This window comes from Euprymna scolopes, chromosome 7 (assembly GCF_053919585.1).
Source record: "Euprymna scolopes isolate OS-2025 chromosome 7, ASM5391958v1, whole genome shotgun sequence".
NCBI lineage: Eukaryota > Metazoa > Mollusca > Cephalopoda > Sepiida > Sepiolidae > Euprymna > Euprymna scolopes.
The window spans coordinates 156,690,036-156,717,491 of NC_136488.1; the positions used below are offsets into that span (position 1 = coordinate 156,690,036).

At 34.2% G+C, this 27,456-nt stretch overlaps 1 protein-coding gene across 2 annotated transcripts in view; it reads right to left on the minus strand.

Annotated features, from left to right (window-relative positions):
- The window catches only part of LOC145280091 (cathepsin L-like peptidase), a 66,172-nt gene extending 39,316 nt beyond the window's left edge, over positions 1-26,856 (minus strand). The window contains exons 1-3 of one of the 2 annotated variants that reach the window (XM_080131815.1): positions 26,659-26,856; positions 11,858-12,006; positions 2,278-2,383 (exon numbers count right to left, since the gene is read on the minus strand). In XM_080131815.1, the coding sequence (XP_079987941.1) occupies positions 2,278-2,383; positions 11,858-12,006; positions 26,659-26,841 (438 nt within the window). In that variant the 5' untranslated portion in view covers positions 26,842-26,856. Of the gene's footprint in view, positions 1-2,277; positions 2,384-11,857; positions 12,007-19,929; positions 20,081-26,658 lie in introns of those variants that run through there. The other variant, XM_080131816.1, reaches the window with a different exon arrangement.
- Positions 26,857-27,456: the final 600 nt, after the last annotated feature.

The following is a 27,456-nucleotide window of genomic DNA, read 5'->3' on the forward strand; positions in this document are numbered from 1 at the left end:
GTATATAAAAAATAAGAATAACCGTATAGTTACATTCCAAAATCCAAATTTTCATTTTTCATGCAAAAAAAAAAAACTTGGTCTTTTTTTTTTTTACTGTTCCGTTTCGTTATGTATAAAATAAACGGTCCTGTCAATACCGTCTCTTTTCGTGCATATACGCTTTAGAAAAAAATAGAAACTAGTTAAGTTTGTAGAGATTTGTCCCCTTGGATATGAAATAATTGCTACTTGAGTATCTATAAGCTTAATTAAAGTATATTGATTTATTTGATACACAATTATGTTTATATATATACTAGCATTTCAGCCCGGCGTTGCCCGGGTTTGTGGATGTGTATGTTGAGCAAAAAAAAAAAAAGTGGTAGTAGGAAGGCAGGTTCGAACCCGTACCGCAAAGGAGGAAAAGAACGGGGTAAAACCTAACGTTTATGCTGTTGCGACCACCACCAAACCGGAAGCGACATTTTTTAAAATTAAGGCTAGACAATCTAAAGGAGAAGATAACTTTCAAAAATATCGGCGAAAAAAGTGACCCCCCCCCCGTAGAAAAGTGCATAGTTGAAGGGGAAGATATTAATGTTTTTAGCCAATTTTTCGATATTTGTCGTATGAAAGGTCGAACTTTAAAACGATACTGATCTTGGTAAAATCCGTTGCCTCTCTTGAAAGTTTAAGGCAGACATGCAAACAGACATACATACATACATTTATATATTGGTAACTAAAAATTTTCGACCCAAACTGATGAAAAAGCTTGCCCTATCTCTGAATACCCTTTATGTAAAATTTCAAATATTTAGACCAGAAATTGTCTGAGTAATTATGAAGAGACCACAGAGGTCAATTTCTTTAAAACTTTGACCCCTATTATGACCCCTTGAAATATATTGTTTTGGGCTCAAATCAAGTTATTAAGTTAGACCCATGTCCAAGGAACCTATATCTAAAATTTCAAGTGTGTAGACCCAAAATTGTCGGAGGAGTTTGGTAGAGTTCTCAATCGCCAAATTTCTGGCCCAAAACCGATCACATCGATTTTCCCAAATCTCAGTACCATGTATATCAAATGTCGAGTCTGTAGACTAAAAATTGGCAGAGTTATTGCGTAGGGAAATGTACACAGACACACACACAGACACACACACAAACACGTTCATTTTTATAGATAGATAGATAGATAGATAGATAAGCAAAAATACATATGGAAACAATTTTGTGTTTACTGCACACTTTTTACTCAAATATTATGCAAGTATAAATCATGTAGAATATCTGCATGAATATCATTACACGTAATAGTTGACTAAAGATGATCATTCCATAAAAAAAACGAAAAAACTAATAAGGAATTAATTAAAATGAATGTTTAAAAGAATATGAAAATTATCTAGATCTTTTGCTAGTGAATGCAATTCTACGACCCATATATAAGAAAATTTTCTTTTCTTTTTAAATAAATAGAAAAAGGGTTTTTAATATGAATATCAATACATACAAAAGAGAAACGAATTTATATATATATATATATATATATATATATATATATGTGTGTGTGTGTGTGTGTGTGTGTGTGTGTGTGTGTGTGTTATTAATATTGGTAAGTTACCAAAATATCTAACTGTATAGGAAAAAAACGTAAAGAATTAGTTTCGTATTTTCAACCGATGTATGCAATTTTAGATATAATCTAATTTAGACTAATAATAATAATAATAATAATAATAATAAGTAATTTATTTTCAGAATTTTTAACAAATTTCAAAACGATTTAATTCAAATGTTAAATAAACCCTGTCTCGCTTTACAATATGAACAAAGATGGCTGCCGAAACAAAAACAGTCTTCTATGAACTTTTTTTTTTCTTGCAGCTTTATCTTGTCATGTTAGATTTTTTCTAGCAAAGCAAACAATTCTACCTTTTTTTAAGAGTCTATGCACGAAAAGAGACGATATTGACATAATACTAACAATTTGTTTCAGCATAGCGAAATGGATTTGTAAAAAATGTATCGAAATTTTAATATGCTGGAGGAGCTGTTTTGCATGAAAAGTGAAAATTCAGATCTTGGACTCTAACTATATTGTTATTTTTTTATATGCTCTTTCGTTATATTTAACTTAGTACAAAAACCTGACCTAATGGGGAGAAACGGATGCCATTTCTTGATTCAGCAGTGTAAAAATACTCTAAATTGGTTGGAGAAATCTGGAGAATATTCAAAAAGTAAAAAAGTCGTTGCCCAGTCTTATAGATATTAGTCAAAATTGCTTACCAGATCTGCATACTCATTAATTCCCAGTCTGTAGGTGTAGAGGCCGAGGTCGGCTTTTCGATTATGTTCCGCAATTAGTTGCATATTACTTTCCCATATAAGGCGCCTGAAAAAAAATGGTCAAGTTTGAATTTATGTAACATCTTAATACATAGACACATTTGAACCGTTTAATAAGCGAAAATATTTCAAATCATATAGTTAAAACTGTGTTTACACAACTGAAGTTATGGGCCTAAAAGTTTATTTTACTTCAGTAGAGTTATTAGCTTGGTGCAAAAACAATATCGTTTTCTCCCAAATGTTACTTTTATATATGGCAAACCTGGGTGCCCGGCGTTGCCCGGGTGTGTGAAGGTGTGTGTTGAGCAAAAAGAAAAAGTGGTAGTAGGCAGGCAGGCTCGAACCCGTACTGCGAAGGAGGAAAAGAACGTGAAAAAAGCGTGACGTCTTTGCTGTTGCGCCAATCGGCAAATCGGAAGTGACCTAAGTTTAAATTAAGGCTAGTCAATCGAAAAGAGAGGATGACTTTCGAAAATATAGGCGAAAAAAGAGACCCCTCCCTGTAGAAAAGTGCCCAGTTGAGGATGAAGGAATTAATGTTTTTAGATAATTTTTCGATATTTGTTGTCCGAAGGGTCGGACTTCAAGGTGATACCGATATCGTGAAAATCCGTCGCCTCTGTCGAAAGTTTTAGGCATGCATGCATACATACATACATACATACATACATACATACATTTAAACAGACAGGTGAGATTTATAATATAGTTTTCTGAATTAATTCATTATATATATAGCCATGTTATATATCATTTTGAAGCGCATTTTTAGCTCTATCGAATCGTATTATTCGTTACCGTTCTCAATCTCTTCATTTATTTTTTGCAGGCTTTTCGGCAGCATGGATAAAATTCAAATCCGCACGATTTCTTGTTCTTCAAACTAAGCCGAAAAGCGGCCGAGACAGCTCGGGATATCAATGTTGCGTTTGGCCCAGGAACCAAAACGAACGTGTGGCACAACGGTGGTTCAAGAAATTTCGCAATGGTAACGAGTCTCGAAGATGAAGATTGCCTCGGTCGGCCAACTGCAGTTGATAACGAACATTTGAAAGCCTTAATTGAAGCCGATCCTCGCAAAATCACGCGAGAAGTTGCTGTCTAACTCGAGGTCGACCACTCAATATTCGTTCGCTATTTAAAGCAAATGGGGAAGTAAAAAAAAGTTGGATAAATTAGTGCTGCATGAATTGAACGATAATAAAAAAAAAGTCGTTTTGAGATGTCTTCTACGCTCCTTCTGCGCAACAAAAACGATTCATTTCTTGAGCGGATTGTGACGTTGGATGAGAAGTGAATCCTCTACGACTATTGGTTACGTTCAGCACAGTGGTTGGATGCCGGAGAAGCTCTACAACACTCCCCGAAGCCGAAATTGCACCAAAATGGTTATGATGACTGTTAGGTGGTCTGCAGCCGGTCTCATCTATCATGGCTTCTTGAATCCGGGCGAAACGATTACGTACTGCTGACAAATTGACGAAATGCACCAGAAGTTCTAACATATGTGCCCGAGATTGGTAAATATGAAAGGACCAATTATCCTCCATAACAACGCTCCCCCGCATGTTGCTCAACTGACCCTGCAGAAGCTGAACGAATTGGGCTTCGAGACTTTGTCTCATCCACCATATTCACCGGACCTCTCGCCCACTGATTATCACTTTTTCAAGCATCTCGACAATTTCCTGCGCGAAAAATCCTTCAAAAGCCGAGATGATGCCGAATCGGCCTTCAGTGACTTCATCGCTTTTAGAACTCCGGATTTCTATGCTAATAATATAAATAAACTTGTTTTTTGTTGGCAAAAATGTGTCGATTCTAATGCTTCTTATTTCGATTAATAAAGTTTATTATGAAAGGTTTTATGATCTTTTGAAATTGAACGTCAAAAACGATATTATTTTTGCACCAACCAATGTTTATTCCCCCACCGCATTGGAGCGTCTTAAAACTTTGGACACTCTAAGAAACAAAAATATTCTAAAACAATAAAGCATATGGTTAAGACGATTAACTACTCAAGTGATAAGGCCCCAGTTCGGGGAGGTTTGGGGGCAGTGTAAAGTTGTCACTTAATTACAACTACTCCCAGGTCCAATCTGAGAGCCAGTAATGGCACTGAGCTTTAGTTCCTCATCTATAGTTTAAATGGGAACTATATTTTACATACTATTTGTTTATTAAATATACGCCTGCAAAATAAATGGATCTGCAAACCTATCGCATAAAAACATATGTACTACATTGGGTTAAGGTTAGGGTTAAGACATAAAATTACCCAGTTGCAGTTAACGTGTCGTAAAACCTAACAGCTAAACACCATACAACGCAGCATCTAACATGCATGTTAGCTTTACAGAACGTTGACATTTTTTTATTACTAGCAGGTAGCGTTGCCTTTAAAAAAAATGAATGGTTGGTTGTTTTTGTTTTACGGCATATCAACCCGTTTCACGTCATTTTTAAAAGAATATATTTGTTTGTTTTTTTGTTTTTTTGTTTTTTTCAAATCGGTTTCTATTTAACCCATAGTTGGGACCCTAACAGGTACTACCACTCCGGGTCAGAGTGGACCTGGGAGCAACGGCAATTAAAGGGTGGCTCCACACTCCCCAAAGACCGCAAGCTGGGGCCTTACCATCGGATATAGTTTATGGTCATATCCAGGACCTTAAAAAATGAAGTAAAAAAAACAAAAACAAAGAGAAACTGAGATATGTGAATGCGACTATTATGTTTTTTTTTTCTAAACAGTTCACTCTTTAGAAATAAAAACATACTCGAACTGAGATCAAAATCAATACATAGACAGTGATTCAAGTACGATAACCATTAGGCTATCTTGACATGATCTTTAAAATGTGTTTTCATGCCTACTTATTCTTAACATAAGTAATCTGTCATATGAACGATTCACGCATGTGCATTTGTGAAACAGTTGACCAAGAGATAAAGATCTGATTACCCCCCCCCCCACATACAAATGTTTCGATTTTCACCTTTTAGCAACCTTTTTTCAGGATCAAAACCGATTAAAATTTTCCACGAGTCTGAATATCCTATATACTAAATTTTAAGTCTGTAGATCAAAATTTCGTTGAGAAGTTGAGAAGTATCCTCACACACATAAGTTTTCACTTTTATAGATATAATAGATTAATTTCAGTAAATAAAATTGGTAATGGTATACAGACAAGCAAAACTCAATTTTACCCCCTAAAATAGAATCGATTATCTTTTAAAACTTTTGTACATTACACAATCAATGTTGTTGTTTTTTATGACCGCAATGTCAATGTTTTGGGCAGCACATTAAGTTCAGCATTCTTTCCAGTTATTAGATGGCTCGTATAGAATGTACTGCATTTGGTTGCCATTAATTTAGGGCAATTCTACAGAATGCCGCTTGACACAATTTCAAAACATCTTAAATCTATTATGTTTAATGACTTTTACAAGAAGTATGTGCAAGGTAATTTAATAAATAAGATTACTATCACTGCTTAAAAGACCGCGAGAGGCCATTTTTAAATATGGTTGTGTCTTGTTTCCACGATTAAGTGATACATTATAATCGAATGACATCGTGTTGATCGGTCACAGATCAGCTGTGTAATAGCACTTCGTCACGACCGGACAGGCAGTGTTAAAGATTTTTAAGGCCAAATAGATGCGCAAAACCCAAATCGCCAACGATGTATTCGCCATCAGTTTATATTCGAACAAGCAGGTCGTCAGTTTGATCTACCTCGGCCAGGATCTGGTCACTAAGAACAGGAATAGCCGTGAGTGGACGCAGAAAAAGTAGTGGCTGGGTCGGTTGCGCTCCTATTTTGGGAATGACCAACAGCAAAATGAGTGACGGATATCGGGGGCAACCTGTTAAACAACAGCGTGCTGTCAGTCATGGTTTATGAGTTCGAGACCTACCACAACCAACCATTAGAAGCTAGCTTTCACCCAGCAACCAATTGATAGATGTTCAATGGACTAGTAATGTCAGCAAATAAAAGATAACGATAAAATTGTCGCCCTAGAAAAGACGACATGATTCCATTTCCTTTTGATGAAAATCGGTTTTCTTTTTTTTTCTTTTTTTTTTGCAGACCATCTACTAGTTGGTCAGTTGTGTACAAATCAAAAAAGTGATAGGAGCCTTCTATCATGTCTGAAAGTGACACAATATTAAACGAGGCAGATCGGAAATGCGCCACTGCACAACTCATGCTCTCTACTGATCCAAGTTATGAAAACAGGACCATTGCCAGCACCCTCAAAATGCCCAAGAAGATAAAAACAAAGTTTCCGGTAACTGTTATGGTCTATGGTATGGCTGTTAGTGAGGGCATATCATGCCACCTGACATTTTCGAAATCGGCTTGAAATCCAACACCAATGTGTACCTGGGTGTGCTGAACGTGGTGATCCCCTGGTGCAATCAGGTGGCCGTTGGCAGACCCTGGATCTAACAGCAGGACTCGGCGCTGACTCACAAGTCCAAAGAGACCCAGGTTTGGCTTCAGAACAGGTGCTACGACTTTGTACCCTTCTCTCACTGGCCCCTCTCCTCCCCTGACCTGAATCCGCTGGACTATTTCGTTTTGTCATACGTCGAGAACATCACCAACATAACCTCCCACAACATCAAAGCCAGCGTGATCGCCAACACTTGTGGAAAAGGCATGCCCTTATTTCCGGACCGTATCGAGACGATGATTGAGGTTGAAGGCGGTTACATTAAATAGATGTCAGCTCTACTACATAATCAATTTAGCTGAATTGTTTGGGTTTTTTTTTCAATAAAAGTTTTAAAATAAAGTTGTAGTGGTTTTTTTTTCTTTGGGACGACAAGTTTATCGTTCCACCCTGTAGCTCTGCTGAGGCGGCGATTTGATCAACAAGTTGAAGTCATCAGATGATCAATGGACATGAATGCTGACTGACTGGCTGCTGATCCACATCAAGGGCCCGCTCAACTGACTGGCAATAAGATCACGTGATTCAGTGTAACAAGATCTGATTTGCAGTTAGATTCAAACAGACTTTTCCTTTATTAGAGATTACTTTCGAAGTTTAAATGAAATATATTTTCCATGTCCACTGAAACTATGTTTTGGGCCTATCGGTATGATTCATTTTCCTTAATCCATGTTAGATTATACATGTTATGTATTAATTGGCGTGGGTAACCATGCAATATAGACACATTGAAATGATGAGGTTCTTTGATATGACAGGGGTGCGTTCGAAATGAATGTTTCTGTTAAGAGCACAATCGAAGCATGATACTTGATATTTGCATTTTAAACTTTAATTCAGGCCATTATATATAAAAAATAATTTGATAAAATCAACAGTAGGTTATTTGTTCTTGGCTACATTTTTTTTTTCAGTTATATTTGTTATCTTTTCTAAATTTTTATCTTCTGTATTAGTTTACGTTTTTCTTATGTTTTGTCCGTTATTGTCATCGTTTTAGTAGTCTTCATTTCAAAATATTTTGTTTGTTTTTAGTTTGTTGTTTGTTGTTTGTTGTTTGTAATTTTATTTTATATCTGGTTTATTCTTTTATCTTTCATTTATCTTTTACGCATTTATTCATGCTTTTCTTTGTATTTTTTTCTTTTTTTTTCTTTTTTCTTGTTTTGTTTTATTTATTTTTATTTCATCTCTATCTCTACTATTATATAAAAGTCACTTTGTGTGTGTGTGTGTGTGTGTGTGTGTGTGTGTGTGTGTGTGTGTGTGTGTGTGTGTGTGTTCCTTCCTCGTGGGTATCGAAACGGCTGAACCTATCTTTTGCAAATTTCACACAAAGGTAATTCACATGTCTGGCAGTGTTCGTAGATATGTTTTGTACAGAAATTCATTCGATAAGTAACGAACATCGAAAAAATCCGATCTTAAAAATAGGCTTACTTTTTTTATAGATGGAGATTTTTAGAGCAAAGAATTTTTACAGGATAGTATTTTACGTTACACCGACCAAGGGATATGATTCTCAACAAATCAAGGGAGATTCTCGGAAATGATTTATTCTAAAAAAGAAAAAAAAATAGAGCTATTGTCATCTGGATATAGAGATCAGTGGTAAAGTATTCGACTACAAATCGAATGGTCCCTGTTTAAGCCCGGGTGTACGTCGTCATTTTATTTTAATTTTTTCTCTTGACGATTTCAATTTACGATAAAAGAAGACGTACCATTTAAAATCGCTACAAATCATTTTTTCGTTTGCATATTTTAAAACTAAATATTAACCAGAAGTAACATTTCAAGGCATTCATTGACAAACCCAAATATCAGCTGACGTGTTAATGTAAACAAACACGGACTGAATTTTATGAACAACATTATCATTACTTTTTTATTTTATTTATTTATTTATTTATTCATTTTATGCGAATTAGTCAACCGGGCAAATTATTCGTCGCAATATACAATAATCAATAGAGGATTGATTCTATAATAATACGTACGCAATCTGCATAAATTAACATATCATATTGCAGCGTATTGTACGACCGGCAACGCCAGGCGGCCAGCTAGTATCTTTTATTTTGCGATGTCATATGTTTCAGCGAAATATTTATTTTAACCGTACTTCTCTCGTGGAGAGTTTTCGTAAGTGTAGAAAGAAAAGAAATTAAAAAAAGAAATACTAAGACTAATTCATTCAGATTTAAGAAGGCAAAAGAAGGCGAAATGTGATGAGTTTGTTATCATGTATTCGCAAAAGAAATGCCTTTGTCTGTTAGGGTCTCCATTCGAAAATATGCCGTTTAGTATATACTAGCAGGGAGACCCGACGTTGCCCGGGATTGAATGGGAATTAACGAATGCTCTATGCTTCCAATAATGTTATTGTTGTTGAAATCGATGAAATCGCCTAATTTTCAATCAAATCGATTGATTGCCTGCTCTAGTCGGGAACCTACTGCTTCACATGACTCCACGCAGTGACTTAGTCTACAATACATTGTACTCTACGTTGCGCGTTAAAAATCTACTGTTGATTTTATAAAAGTATTTGTATATAATGACTTGAATTAAAGTCAAGTATCATGGTTCAACTGTACTCTAAATAGAAACGTGTATTTCGAACGCGCCTCTGTGTTATCAAAACACCTACTGTTGATCTCATACGCTGAGCGCTTCTGCTTGGACGGTGATCAAACTTCTCAAATTCACTTTTGATGTTAGGCTCTATAAAAGTGTTAACTTTGATCAAAATCGGATATATATATATATATATATATATATATATATATATATATATATATATATATATATATATACTAACAAAGACACTCGTGCTTCGCGCGAAACTTTGCTGTACGCTCAGGTACCCGCTTTGCGGGCACCTTGCAGTAAGTGAATGTCAAAAAGCCGCACTAAATATGATCTTAACCTTTGATCTTGACCTTGGAAAATGGTGCGCACAACCAGGTTTGGTCATGATCGTCCAGTAGTGCAGACTGTAGGAGAGCATATATACATATGCTATGACATTGACCTTTGACCTCAACCGGGAAAAATGGTGTGCACGGTCTCTAGGTGGGGGACCATCACCATGCCAGGTTTTGTCATGATCGATCCAGTGTAGGCTTTAGGAAAGTTGTACACGCACACACGCACGCGCGTGCGCGCACACACACATCACACACACACATACACACACGAATGCTACAAATTTATATATATATAGTGTTCTTGGCCTTCGGGCCGGGATCAAAGTGTAGTATCTGTTCCGGCAGATACTGCAAACTATGACTAGCTATGACTAGCAAAGACCAGATGTGGGGGCAACCCCACATGCCTGACCTTTAACCAGCTCCCATTTCCCACCTCTCGGGAGCTGGTCCCCTTTTTCCCTTCCCCCTCCCTTCACTCCTCACATTAAAAATTGGCCTTGTGCCTAATTTGCTCGGTGGGGGAGCAAATAAATACCATCTGTTCCGGCAGATACTGCAAGCAAAGACCATATGTGGGGGCAACTCCACATATAAGACCTTGGTCAATGTAGGGGCAACCCTTCATACCAATTGTCACTATCCAGCTCCCCTACTCCCCGGGGAGTTGGTCCCCATTTCCCCTTCACTCCTCACTTTAAAAATCGGCCTTGTGCCTAATTTGCTCGGTGGGGGAGCAAATAAATACCATCTGTTCCGGCAGATACTGCAAGCTATGACTAGCAAAGACCAGATGTGGGGGCAGCCCCACATGCCTGACCATTAACCAGCTCCCATTTCCCACCTCTCGGGAGCTGGTCCCCTTTTTCCCTTCCCCCTCCCTTCACTCCTCACATTAAAAATTGGCCTTGTGCCTAATTTGCTCGGTGGGGGAGCAAATAAATACCATCTGTTCCGGCAGATACTGCAAGCTATGACTAGCAAAGACCAGATGTGGGGGCAACCCCACATGCCTGACCATTAACCAGCTCCCATTTCCCACCTCTTGGGAGCTGGTCCCCTTTTTCCCTTCCCCCTCCCTTCACTCCTCACATTAAAAATCGGCCTTGTGCCTAATTTGCTCGGTGGGGGAGCAAATAAATACTATCTGTTCTGCATATGCTGCACATAAGTTAATTGGTCCTTGGTCAATGTAGGGGAAACCCTTCATACTGAGACAATTACTATTTTTTTGTTCCTCCTTTTGCCCTTGTTTTAGGGGAGCTGGTTTAACCTCACATTAAAAACGACCTCGTGTCTAATTTGCTTTCGTGGGGAAGCAAACATATATATATATATATATATAAAAAAAAACAGCAGACGTGATGGAAAAATAAAAAAAAACGAATGAAAAAAATGAGATAAATAACCGTGTTTCAATATAAAAATTAAAAAAAAAAAAATATATATATATATATATATATATATATATATATCTGACACCTCGGCTCGAACGTGCAATCTTAAGATAACGACGTTGCTACTATAACGACTATAACGCGTGAGCAAAATAGGCCTTTTTTATTTAAACTAATTCAAGAAAGAACATTTTTGCGCATGCGTGTATGGCTAAATTATTATGAAGGAACGACTTTTTGCTACCATTCCCTGTAGAAAAGTGCCTGGTTGAGTGTGAAGGAATTAATGTTTTTTGACAATCTGGGATATTTATTGGCCGAAGGGTTGATCTTCAAAACGATACCGATCTCGTGAAAATCCGTCGCGTCTGTCGAAAGTTTTAGGCCCACATACATACATACATACATACATACATACATACATACATACATACATACATACATACATTTAAACAGGCAGGTAAGATTTATATTATAGAAGATTACATTTCTTGAAACGTGCATTATTTTCGAACTATACTATTATTAGAATGTTGTCAAGCCCAGTTGATTTGCTGAAATCAAGTTTCTTCATAAATCTGAAAACATTTTTGATAGATATATAGAAGCCGATTAGAATATTTAGAATGAGAGAGAGATAGAGAGAGAGAGAGAGAGAGGCGAAAGAAAGAAAGAAAATACTGAAAGGCGACTAAAGCGACAAACTTTTTTTCTTCAGTTTCATTTCCATCATAGATTTTGTTGAATGTTTTCTTAAAATCATCCCAACGATCGTTCAAGCGTAGATGTGCACCCGTGACAGCTGAAATACTAACTGTAACCATCATAAGAGTGAGGGACAGGATTATTCCGATCTGAAAATAAAAAAATGGAAATAATCAATAAAAATAATTGCACATTAAGGGCATTTTTTAAAAGTAAAGGTCTACATGTGGAACATATAGCTTTTTAAATGAATACTGTGTGTGTATATATATATATATATATATATATATATATATATATATATATATATATATATATATACTAGCTGTACCCGGCCACGCGTTGCTGTGGCTCAGTTTGTTAAAATGGAACACATTCCTCAAGAAAAATTGCATTTTGTTCGTTCATTTACTTTTATTATTTTTTGCAATTTTTTTAATCAATAAAAGTTGTTGCTTTTTTCCCCAAAAAAAAGATTAATTTTTTACCATAAATTGTTAGGTGAAAGTTTTTTTTTTTTTTCAGGAAAACTTGCACTTTTTTTTTAAAGAAATTTGGCAGTAAACGTTTCTCTTTGAAAACGGAATTTTTATTATGAAAAGAACAGATGAATGCATTACATGAACACTGTAAATAGTTATGTGAATGTAGAGAAAAGTTTGATTCTTTTTTTCAAGAGAATGTACAAATTATTTTTTTAACAGATGTTCAGAAAATAAACAGAAAAATACTTCCATCATTAATTATGCAGATTTAGTGTTTCAACATTATGCTTATAAATTACGATAAAACTTGCTGTATATGCGCTGTTTTACGGTTGTTGCAAAAATGGAACGGAAACTTAAATTTCGTTTCGTTTTAATCTTTCTTAATTTTTTAATTGTGCCCCCCAAACGAATATAATCAAAACAGTAACATTCAACAATTGTACTTTATGTATATAAAACACAAAATATTAAAAAAAAGAAAAAAAAAAGTTAATAACGAAAGGGAAATAATTCCATTTTTAAACGAAAAAGTCAGTTTGGTGTATCTTTTTGTTATTTTTTTTACATAAGTCCAGCTTACCATTCACATTGGAAATGTCAACATTTATAGGTTGGCGGGTACGTTTACAACGAATAAACACTCCAATCTAGTAGATGTATCAGAATTTTTGTAGGAATTTTTGACACCCCTATCACGAAACTGCGAATAAAATATAAAAAGACTCGTAATTTCTCTTTTAAAAGTGGGTTGTTTATTTTCTTTATGGATTATACTTCCAAAATAAACTAATAAAATTGTTTTAAAAGTAATAGAAATATTTTTTTATTTTTTAAAAAACAGTAATGAATTTTACGAACTCAATATTTTTCAATTTTTAACATTTAAAAATCTATAAAAAATTTTCTATTGATTCTATTTTTACGATATTTTCAGGATCAATATGAAATTCTATACTCTTTCCAATAAACCGAATATAATATTTTAGACAAACGTTTGTTTTTAATTCACGCCCACCCCCATTTTCAAGTGTCTGTAAAAAGTAAATAATTAATTTACTCACCAAAGTTTTATATATCACAAATTGAAGAGAAAAGGTCAATAAATAATATATTCAAATTTTTAAAAAAAGTAGTGTTTTTAGAAATTTAACTGTGAAGTCCGAAGTTTAAAATCTTTAAAAAAACAAACACGTTGTTTTTTTTTATTTATTTAATGAAACCTTGCTCCTTGCTCCTTTAATTGAAAAAAATTAGGGCTTGAGTTACATTTTTTGAGGAGTTATAAGCTTGGAAAAACGGGGTGGAATTATTCACTATTTTTCACGAAATTTCTGACACACATACCAATCTACCCATGTTAGAACGGCTTTCGGAATAGACACCCCTAACCTTGCCAGCATACCCGTAAAGCTATAAAAGTTGACATGTTGAATATGAACGATGAGTTGGACGTAATTTAAAAATGTACCGAATTTAAAAGGGAACAAAATTCAAATTTCGGTTCCATTTTTACAACAACCGTAAAGCAGAGCATGCTATGCCAATTTTACCTAACTTACTGTATTAATGCTATATTTTTAAGCAAAAAAAATAATATTTAGGGTTGGCTATAAATTCCTAAACTCATTTCACCCTAAATAATTTAGGTGACTGAAATAGGAATCTAATTGAATCTTTAATTTTCTGTATAGTATGCGAGAAATTCATTTTTCTTTGAGTTATATCGAATTCATTAATACGGACTTTAGGGGCTTTTTTCGGAATGTTCTTGTAAAAATTATTTTTTATTGTTACAAATTACGATGCTTTATTTAAATAAAAAAAGCAAAAATAAATTCTCACGTTTTTTATTTACTACTGAAAACCATAACTTTAGTAAAGGTATTTTTTGCTTAAACAAAATAAAACATTTTCACTAAGAGTTAAGTAAAAACATAATTAGTTCATTATATTCTGCGATCATTATTTGATAAATACTGAAATTTTCATTAAAATTGGTTAATTTCCTGATTTTTAGTGAATTTTTAAGTAAAGGGGGTGGGGGAGTCAAAATGTTTATACACTTTGAGCGTCGGCATTCATTTTGTCTGTAGCTACCATTTTTCGATGAATATTTGATAGGAAAACGATCACGTGTAGTTAATTTAAATCAAATTTCAATCACATGATTACATTATCAATAATCATGTGATTAAACCCATTGAAAATTTACCGATATTGTAAACATATTCTGTTTACATTTAGCCTGTGAGACTAAAATATCCTTTTCTGAGATTTAAAAAAGCCTGCGAGATCAGGAGAAAGAAATGTCCAGAAAATCGCTAGATTTTTAACTTTTATCATCTGAAATTTTCAAAAATCGCTAATTCCCCCCCCCCGAAAAAAACTCCATATTTTAACTTCCTACAATAAAAAAATTATAAATATAGTATATTCAATATATAAAATGTTCCGTGTTTTCTCACTATGTTTCTGGAATTATATTGAAGCGGTTAGCTCCCCAGAAGGATTACATGTTTTTTCAGAGAGAGTATTTTCTTTTTTTGCAAGAAACAAATTATAAACTTAAAATTTTCATAATAAAAGTTAAATTGAAATATACTGCAAATTAAACATCACAATAATGGTGCAACATATTCTGAAATTAGAAAAATAAAAAAACAAAAAAAAACTTTGTTTTAGCATGTTAAAAGTATTTTAGGTTGGTAGATAATTAAATTCTACTGTATTGGTATAAGTTTTTTTTGCTGTTGTTTCTTGCTTTTTACAATTTTCGACTAAATACTTCTAAATTAAGCGGGATTGCTTAGATCGTATTTCAAACTAAACTTCGGAGGTTGGAATGCCCTCCCCACCTAAAATGTACTTGGAAAAATCGATTTTATAGCGAGATTTAAGAATGGTTAGCCGAAAAAAAGGTGAAAAACAAAACAAATAATCAATAAATAATTGTTACCAAAGGCAATAAATAAATGCTACTTTCTTTTATTTACATGAATGAATTTATTTTATGTTTTAAAGTATTTTCAAGCGCTTTTCTTTATTTTTTTAATCTAAAATTGCAGGTGTGTGGGTGCCAAATATCTCCAGATTTTCTAGAATTCCTCGCTAGATTGCAAACGTAATCTCCAGATTTAGCAGGAAAACCGATAAATTGGAAACACTGGTCACGTGACAGGAAGCGGTAATAAATAATTGTCCCTAAATAAAAAAAAAATGGCCTATCGGTACAAAGAAAACCACCTGTTTATCATAGAAAAATTAAGTATAATGTTATAATTGAAAAGAAATATATAAAAACACACATGGATATAGTAAACATATTATACCAAAACATGGAAGCCATCCGTCCAGTGTTTTTTAGACTATTAATTGCGAACGAACCAAAAGTTACATTTTTATATATATAGATAAACTGAATTTAAAAACAAATTCTTAGCGCTGCAATATTTTTTTTAAGCTCGTGATGATGCGTTTGGCCCAGGAACTACTAACGAATGTGTTGTACAACGGTGGTTCAAAAAATTTCGTAATGATGACGAGAGCCTTGAAAATGAAGTCGGTCGCGACCGGCCGACTTCGGTTGATACTAAACATCTGAAATTCTTAATTGAAGCCAATCCTCAAACAAACACACAAGAAGCTGCTGCTGAACTTGTGGTCGACCACTCAATAGTCATTGGCCATTTAAAGCAAATAGGAAAGTAAAAAAGTTGGATAAATAGGTGCCGCATGAATTGAACGATAATTAAAAAAATCGTCGTCTGAGGTGTCTTTTACGTTCCTTCTGAGCAATAAAAACGACCCATTTCTCGAACGGATTGTGACGTTGGATGAGAAGTGGATCCTCTACGACAATCGGTGACGTTCAGCACAGTGGTTGGATGCCGGAGAAGCTTCACAACACTTCCCGAAGCCAAAATTGCACCAAAAAAAGGTTATGGTGACTGTTTGGAGGTCTGCGGCCGGTCTCATCCACCACAGCTTCTTGAATCCAGGCGAAACAATTACGATATATATAGTTTAGTGGTTATATTTAAATTCTGAAAAAAAAAAAAACATATAGACACATATATTCGAATTAAGAATTTATTGTTTGACAAAAGCTGAAAAGCAAAATAAGCGTCCATTCACAGTTGAACATTTTGCTAACCGCATTTCATTTCCTCTGATGATGTGAGCCTTTATTGAAAATCCATGGATTAAGGAAATCAACATAACCCCTTCTATATATTCCTTTTTTCAAACAATAAATTCTTAATTCGAATATATTTTTTTTCAGAATTTAAATATAACCACTAAAGTTATATATTGCTCTATACTTAAATATTGAGCTTCTCCTTTTTGGCTAGGATGACTCTGAAAGTAATACACCAAGTAATATCTATCAGGAACTTTCATCTGATTTCTAACCAGTGTCTTATCTCGATTATATATAATTGATTCCCGATTCCGATTCTGATTAATCGTCCCAACGATAATATGTGTGTGTGTTTAAGGAACAACAATTATAAATCGACTTTATTAAAAATATTACAGGTGCTTTATAGGTTCAATAAAGTCGATTTAAAATTGCTATTCCTTAAAAAGACCCTATAATATTTTTTTAATAAAGTCGATTTAACATATATATATATATATATATATATATATATATATATATATATATATTTAAATAAGAAAGGTCACCAACAATCGCTATGTATTTTTAACATTATTTTATTATTCCGTGTTTTGATTTTTCATATAAAAAGGTATCATATTTAGATCATTGTAATAATGTTGTGAAATCATTGAGATAGATTTTTACGCGTTTCAGACGTTCTGTGTAGCGTCCTCCTCAGAAATTATTCCAAGTGTAAAATAATTAAAATATATTTAAAATGTGTTCAGAATGTATAGACGCATTTTCGCAGTCGATTTTGGTTACATGTTTCTAGAGCGGATGAAATATCTGTAAATAACACCAAATATCTTCATGGGTGTGTTCCACTCCTACCCTTCTTATTGGGGTCAGACTATGATCATTCCTATCTTTGCTGTCCATTCTCTCTTCTCCTTTTCCTATTTTTTATTTATTTTTTGTTTTTATTTTTATTTATTTCATTATTACTTGGGTGGAAGTGAGGATCGCGTTGGTACTTGGTTAAGTGTGTGTGTGTGTGTGTGTGTGTGTGTGTGTGTGTGTGTGTGTGTGTGTGTGTGTGTGTGTGTTTCCTTGTATTGGCTTGTAGAATGTATATGTATGTGATACAGGTTCGTTTGTAATGTGTTTTGTGGTGGTGGCAATTTCTCTGAAACGGGGGTAATCAGTAAAGATGTTTTCATTTAATTGTGATTTTGATTTTTTTGGATTTTTTGATTTTAGTTTCTTTCTAATGTGATTTCGTGTTAATCTTAGTCGGATGTGCATTCATAATATTATGTTTGTTTAAATAAAAAGGCTTATTTATAAATAGACATAGGGGATTTTTGTTTGTCTCCCCATGTGGGTAGGGCCAGATCCATGATCGCTTTTTAGTGTGGGGAAGATCTCGCTCCCCAGAAGGGAGGGGACACCTGGAAAGGCACAAGTATAAGAATGAGCATTATCTGTCATGAAGGGTTTCTCCTCCACTGACTGGGGATAGGAGGGATGGGCGCAGTGTTAAACAGACACTACACTGTTGTTCTAGGTATATTTTAGTGTTGTAGGTTTCGAAGTAAGTTGGTATTGTTTAATCTGTTATACTAGAGGTAGGGGTGCTGTGCCTGTGTGTATGTATGTGTGTGTATGTGTGTGTGTGCGCGTGTGTGTGTGTGTTTTCTAATGCATCGGTTCTGATTTAGGTGTGGGTTGTACATGTGTATGAACATGCATACGGGTGTGTTTTGCATTTCATTTGTTTACGCGTTGATATTAAGCTCTGTTTAATTCGGGAGTGAATCTTGCTATGAAATTTTTTCCTGTGTAAGTATATATATATATATATATATATATATATATATATATATATATATATATATATATACTAGCATGGGGACCCAGCGTTGCCTGGATTTACATGAAGTTCCGTTTGAAACACGCCTGTATACTAATCATTTGCATGATGAGCAACGTGGATACCCCCACAACAAAAATAAAAGAACGGATGAAAACATGTAAATGTAATCGCTCCAAAACAGAAATATGTGATACCCTCTCCACCAGATATTTCGGCAGAAGGGCTACAAAGAGAAGAAACTATTCTCCGGATATTGAGCACTGAAAAGACTCTCCCTCCAAAAATAATTAAAAGTAAATCATTACAACTTTTGTTTCAATAAAAAAATAGCAGCGAATGCCCGTGCGATCGGAAAAAAATCTACCAAAAATTAATTCAAAAACAATTAAATGAATTTTTTGTCATTTTATATTTCTAATGTAACCCCCCCCCCAAAAAAAAAATGAATTTGTCATATTTTGGGGTTTGTTCTGTTTAGAAAATTGTTAGGTGAAAGTACTTTTTTTTAGCGTGGGGGATAACTTTTCTATGTAAATTTAACGTAAAATGAGCACCCATTTTTGACCACAAAGCGTTCAACTAGTCATGTCATCTCTAGCATTTTTTTTTAAGTTTGGCGATCGAGGGTGGGGAGAGCAAAACATGACAAATACAATTTTTTGTGTGGTGGTGATGAGGGGCGGGAATTACATTTGAAACATAAAATAACAATAAATTTAATTAATTTTTATTAGACCATTCTGTACTATAAATATTTTATTTATTATTTGCATATGTTGTTGTTTATTGTTGAGTTAGAAAGGGTGTCAGTCGCTGGATTGAACTTATTTCCCCCATATTATTTGCATATATTTATGTAGTGAAAATTGTTTGAATAAAATTAATTCATTAGTTAGTTTGTTAGTAGATGGAATTAATAATTTTATTATATCATAATTAGGATCATTTACTTCTTTCTAACTCAACAATAAACAACAACATATGCAAATAATAAATAAAATATTTATCAATATTCAAATTTTATTTTTAGCTGCAATATTTTAAGTCTAAAAAATTCTTATTTTTTACTTTACTAGAATATCTTGTTCTTTACTTTTCCAGGTTGAATTTCTTGTCCTTTACTTTTCCAGGTTTAATAAAATCTTAAGAATATTACTTTTCATGCGCGCATTTTTCCATATAATCCATGATTTTTCCAGGCATTGCTATTGTATTAATATATAAATTTATAATATTTATTAATGATTGTCAAAAAAAATTAGCTCTCAAACACACATTTATGCAATATTTATCATTCAATCACAGTAGTTCCGAGCCAGGGTCTCTACGGAGACTGCGGTTCATGAATTCGTGATCTGTATAGAGCGTAAACTAACAAAAAAGAAGATGGCACTCGGTGTCTTTTTAGATATCGTTGGAGCTTTTGACAACATACCCTTCAGTAGTATGTTCAAGTCGCTACGAGAACTCAATGTGCCATCAGTACTCATCCGATGGATTGAGTATATGGTGAGGCACAGAACAGTTCAAGTAGAACTACTGAGGGCAACTGTTAAAAGGGAAGTAGTTAAATGAAACCCCCAAAGTGGGATTTTATCACCTTTACTATGGAACTGTATGCTGAATCCTCTTTTAAAGGAGTTTCAAAATAGGAATATTTATGCCCAGGCTGCTGCTGATGACATCGCCGTGCTGGTCGCGGGTTCAAAAGCATCATTGGTCAGACGCATTGCCAAAATGGGACTACATTTTTCATCAAATCTGATAACGAAAAATTTGAGTTCATTCAAAGAATATGTATATCATAGAATTCACTAATATTTTTAATCGATAAATTCACCATTTTTTGCTATAAAATCATAAGGAGAGTTAAAAAAAAAATTAGTTATTAAAAAAAAAGTTCGGTTTTTTAATTATAAAAAAACGATACACGGGATTGAACCTAAAATCTTTCCACCAACCCTCGGTACTCTATCCGTTACGCTAACATGTCATATTGGCAAAACCCCAGTAAAAAATATTTATATACAAAAAAAGTTCTGCAAAATAAAAACAAAGCGTTAGTCACTTATGTACTTACTCTCCTGTTTGTGAACCCACATATTTTGTTGTAACTTTTTTTCTACTGAACGAATTTTCGAAATTATTTTTTCAAAATGTAGCTAATGAGGTTTTCTATCCAACTATATAACCTGTTTGAAATTTGGTTGCGAACGGAATTAGTGGTGGGGGTTTGAATGTGTCTCGATTCATTCAATTTCGGACTTAAGCATATATTCAACCACTACCGTGGTTGAATGATAGAGTCGTGATTTCAAAAGTTAAAAAAAAGTTTTTGGGTGCCATCAGCTAGAATCGAAACCGAAACTGTAGCATTCAAAACTGGTGATGTGACCACTGTACCAACGTGACCCACATATGAACTGATTAAGAATTCAAAATAAACTCAGATGAATGTACAAAATGCATACCGATTTTTTAATTTTTGACCCATTTTTGACCCCTTAAAACTATTTTAACCGGCTAAAGACCCATACAAGAATGGTCCGTAAAAAATCCAATCATTTGAGGCCCCCAGCGCCGCTTTGTGACTTTTGGTTTCGGAGGAAATAGAGTTTGAAATTATGGAGACAAACAGACAGACATATAGGCATATATTTTTTTATATATTAGATTCTTAATTTAAAAGTTGTTTTAGTATTTATAACATTTTTCTAATAGATTAAACATCATTGTATTTCCAAAACTCTTTGTAAGCAAACGAAACAAATAAAAACAGATTGAAATAAAAGATCCATGACGCAACGGATAAAAGTGCTATAAATTTCAATTCTAAGTCCCAGTCTTTTGAAAGTTGAAGCTTCACTCTTCGGTGCAGGCGATACTAAGAATACAATTACGAATTACTTAAAAGTTTTACCGGGAACATATTACCCTGTGAATTAAATAAAGGGTTCCGTTCGAAAATTTATACAAATTGCAGAGTTCGATAAGATGCGTTCGAATATTGAAGTTTACATTGCTAAAACGTAGCGAGATTTGCATCGAAAATGAGAAAAGAAAAAAAGAAAACAATTTTTATGAAATTTAGAGTGCGGATCAGTTTTGCATTTATATTTAACGTAAATTGATACTACACTTCCGGGAAATTCCAGCGATTTTGAACAATGAACATTTTTTTTTTTTTTTTTTTTTTTTTGGAGGGAGGGCTTCTACTTTTTAACGAGGGTTTTTGTTTTAGGAGTCTTGCCGATTGGATCTAGTGTTAGAGTTCAGAGATTTTTGCGAGTGCGGTTTGCTATTCGGACTGAAGTTTATTGTTAGGAGTCTGTGATGGTTTTAAAGAGAGGGGTTGTTACTTGCATCTAGATCAAATTGAGGGAGTTTGTGGGGTGGCTTGTCATTTGGATTTAGGGTTAGTTTTAACGTTAAGAGTTTTTCTTGACAGGAACAACCTTGTCACGTAGACTTAATGTTAGAAGTAAGATGCTTTGAGGGAGGGGCAACTTGTAACTTGGGACTAGCGTTCGTCGTAGCGTTTTTTAAACTAACTTTTCAGCTTGAACACACACGCCCCCATCACAAAAAAAACACACATCTAAAAAAGATATTTGCTAAACTACGCTAAAAATCCAGAATGACTCGGAAAAAGATTATTTTGCGTTGAATTTATTTGCTAAACTTATCCGCACACACTAGATTCTAAAATGAGTGTTTGTTTTTTTCTTTTCTCCGTCAACTTTTTCAGGGTGTCTACACATAATCGCGAGAAAAAAAGTAGTATATCTATAATAGTTAAGAGTGTTGATTTACAAAATTGTTAAGATATTTAATAAATGTACGATAAGTTTCTAGACTTTTTCGTATGGGCACTTTTACTGATAGTATACGCATGAAACTCTAGTTCCCTCCGAAGCACTTGTTGTGCTGTTCAAACAACTTCTGGAAGCCCCCATGGAAGTCTTCGTGTTACCATGTCAATGACCCTCGTCACAGCCTCTTTCGTCTCTTCAATTGTCTCATAATGACAACCTCTAAGATTTTACTTGAGATTAGGGCATAACCAAAAGTCACATGGAGCAAGGTCTGGGCAGTAGGAAGGGTGAGTCTTGATACCCATCTTGGTCAAATAGTCTGTAGCAAGGGTGTAGTTGTGGACTGGACCCTTGGGACAAATTCTGTGCAAATCTTTCACATCTTTAGTTGCTCTCGAATAATTATGTGTACAATACCCGCACAGACATCAAACTGTGCATTTATTGTCTCTATAAACACTGACAGTCCTTATCTATGAATTGGAGGGGGGCAATTAACTCCGGTGTTTTGACTTCTTTACTCCTCCCACACCTCTCATCATGCTTCACAGACTCACTGCCTTCCTTGAATCTCTTATGTCAGTCACTGATGCTCAATTCATGCAAGGTGGCCCAAAAGCAGTCTGAAGTATTCCATACGTTTCTGTGGCATTTTTTAAAAGTTTAACACAGAATTTTATTGCATATCATTCTTCTAAAGTGTCTTCACGTCCAGATTACATTTTTAAAATTCACCAGCTGTGACAATCAGGCTTTAGTAGGGTGTATTCTAATGCCTGATGTAGCTGTTAATCTGATATCATAAAAATTGGCCAGTCATCTCATAAGATGTAAAGCAATAGCATACCGAATTTTCAAGAGTCTATGACAATTTCTAATGCCTGTACAAAAAAAAAGTCTGGAAACTTATTGAAGGCGCCTCGTACTCAACTTGTCTATAAAAAGCAAGAAACGTAGAGAAGCCCATCATTGACAAGTATTTCAGCTAGTATTACTAATGAGCTATTTAATGTTGAATGTTTTCTAAGCACGGCTCATGCACATAGTTTGTGGACAAATTCTTTCATCGCAAATTAATTGTCAGTTTTGCAGTATAAATAATGTTTGTTGATATAAACAAAATCTCTATTAATAATAACATACACGAGATATTTGACCCATATTGTCTACTGTGCCATGTACTAGCGTTCCGGTTTGTGCGAACTTAGAAATGGTGGCAGCCTGAATAAGCATTTCTTAATACTTTGAACAAAAGTGTAGAACCACAATACTAATTGCAATTTAAAGCCATACAAAGGATGAAAGTGTCACCAATAACAAAGAATCTAATGGTACAGTTGGAAATGTATATTAATGTCTCTGCCCGGTGTTGTCCGGAAGTGTCTTTACTTTCATAAATAGATAGACAATCGTCAAAAATATATATTTTATTAAAGACGTAAGCTTACGTTTCTGCTTAAATCAATGACGAAAAATAACTCCACTTTAATAGTATTCAAAGCCGAAATTAATATTTTAATAAAAAAAGACGGCACATGTGTAACTTAGCGCATAAATAATTTGATAGACAAAAAATTACTTTAAAAAAATTAGTTTATATAAAACACATTATAGGTTGAAATAAAACAAGAAAAAAATTCATTTTTATTATTTTTTCATCATTTTTAATTAAACTAAATGTACGAGATTCAAGGCCGCCATATTGCTTTTAAAATTTGATCTTTCTAAGGTTTGACAGATTGGCCTTTTTAAGAACAAATTTGGCCTTTTTACGCTCTTTTATAGAGCCATGTTTTGGGCCGCCATATATGAAAGAGCGCAAAAAAGGCCAAATTTCACCTTAAAAAGCAATATGACGGCCTCGAATATCGTACATTTAGTCTAATAAAAATGATGAAAAAAATAATTAAAATAATTTTTTCTATATTTATTTCAGCCTAGATTTCTTTTTTGTCTGTCAAATAATTTTTTGTCTGTCAAATAATTTACGCCGCTGAACTACACATTTACCAAGAAAACTGAAGCTATATTAATCAAAATTAAAGTACTTTAATTTTGATTCACGCTAGCTTTAATTTTGATTCACGCTAGCTTTAATTTTGATTCACGCTAGCTTTCTCTCCTCCAAATTTTTAAAGCTCTGGAACCTTTTTTATTTTTTTAATGCCATGGCCTTAAGCGGTTTCTCCCTTATTCCTCTTTCTGTGACCCTTATCGACTTAATAATGCAATAAAGTTCCTTAACTTTATATATATATATATATAAAAAAAAAAAAAAGGGGGGGGGGATTAAACAAAACGAGATTTGAACGTGGATTCGCGAGGTATATATACTTCACACTTCCGGTTATAAGATAGACGAATATTGGCTGAAGAGAGCTTGATAAGGATACCTTAAACGGGCCTTATTATCGGGCTTGAAACCGACGGTACCAATGACCTGTCTCAACTAACAACTTTCTGTACACAAAATATAAGTACGCTCTTAAAATTTGGATTTTCCTTTTAATTGAGCACTCTGCTGGAATTCTTTTTCCAAAAAAACTAATCATAATTATATATATATATATATATATATATATATATATATATATATATATATATATATATATATATATATATTAGTGTTAGGACAATGACTAGGAATCGGAATCGGGATATGAAAAAATGACAATTTTAGGGGTTATAAGAATCGGTATCGGAATCGAAAAAAATTTTGCTTTTTTCCCGATGCCAAAAACGATTCTTGTAATTGTCTTTATTTGATTTTGTTTAAAGCAAAATTTCCTATTACTGGTAGTAATGATACAATCATAAATATTTATTGATTTTAAACTACGAGTAGAACTAAAATCTATAGATCATCCCCCACACAAGTGTATTTATACGCTTGAGAAAATATCTGTACATTTAACATGTGTTTTTAGAGTTTTATAAATAATAAGAATCGGAATCAGCGATTGTATCGGAATCGGGAATTTAGTACGAAATGGGTAATGGTATCGGAATAGGGGGAAAATATTGGAATGGACCCATCGAGCATTTGGGAACTGATATAAAATTTACTATTAGTGTATGAAGCGTTGCGCTTTGTGTAAACAAATTGTGCTTAGGTAATTTGGACAATGTCAAAACATTGTTAAATCACTGCCCGCATAGCAGCAACCGTATAGCACAACAGTTAGAAGCTCCGACTGTCATTTAGGCGATCGGGTTTCGATCGTGACTTGAGGTAGCTACTTATCTAGCCGGACTGGTGAGCTGTAAAACAGCGAAACAGTACTGTATGTGGATGACTATATATATGCACTCTAGAGAAATATAGATAAGTATATATATATATATATATATATATATATATATATATATATATATACTAGCAGGGAGACCTGGCGTTGTTTGAGATTGAATGAGGATCAACAAATGTTCCACCCTCCCATACTTTTATTGTCATCGAGATCGGTGAAATCAGTCATTTTTTTTAATCAAAGCGACTGATTACCTGCTCTAGTTAAGACGCTCTCCGTAGTGTACGGGTAAGAAGTTTCACATGTCTCCCCGCAGTGAATTATTTTACAATACATTGTAGGCTATATTGCACTGTAGAGAATCTACTGTTGGTTTTATAACGTTATCTGTAAATAATGGGTTCACTTAAAGTTTAAACTGCAAAATCAAGTATCATTGTTCAATTGTGCGCTAAACAGAATCATTAATTTCGAACGCGTCCCTGTCTTAACAAAGAACCAACTGATCATTTCATGGAATTATTTTAACATAATTATATGAATTAACCGTGCAAAAATAAAGTATCATGGTTCAGTTGTGCTCTAAAAAGAAACATTCATTTAAAACGTGCCACTGTTTTATAAAAGAATGTACAGTTGGTTTTATAGGCTTGGCCTTTCTGCTTGTGCGGTAATAAAACTTCTCAAATGCACTTGCGATGTTGGGTTATATAAAACTGTTAACTTTGGTCAAAATCTTACTTCTTTCTTTAATCAGATTTTTTTTTTCGATTATTGATTTTCGATAGTTATCTGGCGTATTCTGATCCAAAATCTACGTAAAAACACTTTCAGACACGTCAAGTACCTTCATGTTAAATTTAAAAAAACATCGGCCCAACTGAATCCAGACGGAAATGACTCCCCCCACACACATACATACATAATACATACATACATACATACATACATACATACATACATAAAGTTCCTTTTATGTAGATAGATAGATAGATAGATAGATAGATAGATAGATAGATAGATAGATACTCGTTGGTTTTTATTATAGAGTGGAGAATTTTAAGAAATAAGATTGATAATAGTTTTATTTTTTGACATTTGTCAACAGCAGAGATTATCATATCGACCAAAGAGGTTGATATCGATCCCTCTGTGTGTCCCTTGGTAAAACGAAATAAAGGAATGCCGGGAAAAGAAAAAATGAATAATATGTTGAACGACAAGCAAGAAAGAAAAAAAAAAGATTTTGTGCGCTTCTTCTCTTACCTTTCTGTCCATGGCTTCTGTTGGACTTAGAATGAGGTCGATTGCATCTGGCAATCGAATGACACCCAGCAATTCACAACATTTGACGTTATTTGTAAAACAATTCGCAAATACTGAGTTATAATAATAACAATACATCGACTCATAGAGTATGCAAAGTGATGGAATTTTGAGGTGACTCATTGTCACTTAACTACCAGTGAAAACAACTGGACGTTATCATCGATACATAAATAGTAAATGGGATTCACTTGCACGGGTTAAACCGGCTTTTTCCCAAGGGGGGAGTTTCATGGGAATATCAACTTCACAAATATCAGATTTATTAAAAAATAACAAAATCCATTTTTTTTAATCATGTTCACCCCTAACAAGGCATATCGCCAATTTGACGTAAGGGGCAACTATTTGGAACCATGCCTAGGAAAAAAAATATCAAGATGTTAGTTTAAGTTACATTTGAACTTCTGCATGTCAGTACAGTCGAGGAAGCAGGTAGCAGGAAGGGAATTCCAATGTCTAGCTGTTCGAGGGAAGAAACTATTAGAATAGAAAGCTTTCTGACATTTAGGGACGTTAGCAGTAAAGGGGTGAGATTTTGTTGAGTTTGTCGGGGATATGTACGTCGAGAAAGCACAAGTGCTATAAGTTCATCGGAGCACATTCCCTTATAATATTTGTAAAACAGGCACAGAGATGCAACATTGCGGCGATGGGACAGGGGTTGGAGCTTAGTTGACAAAGTGAAACCTATTAGACGGAAAACTCTTTTTTGGACCCTATCCAATATGGAAAGGC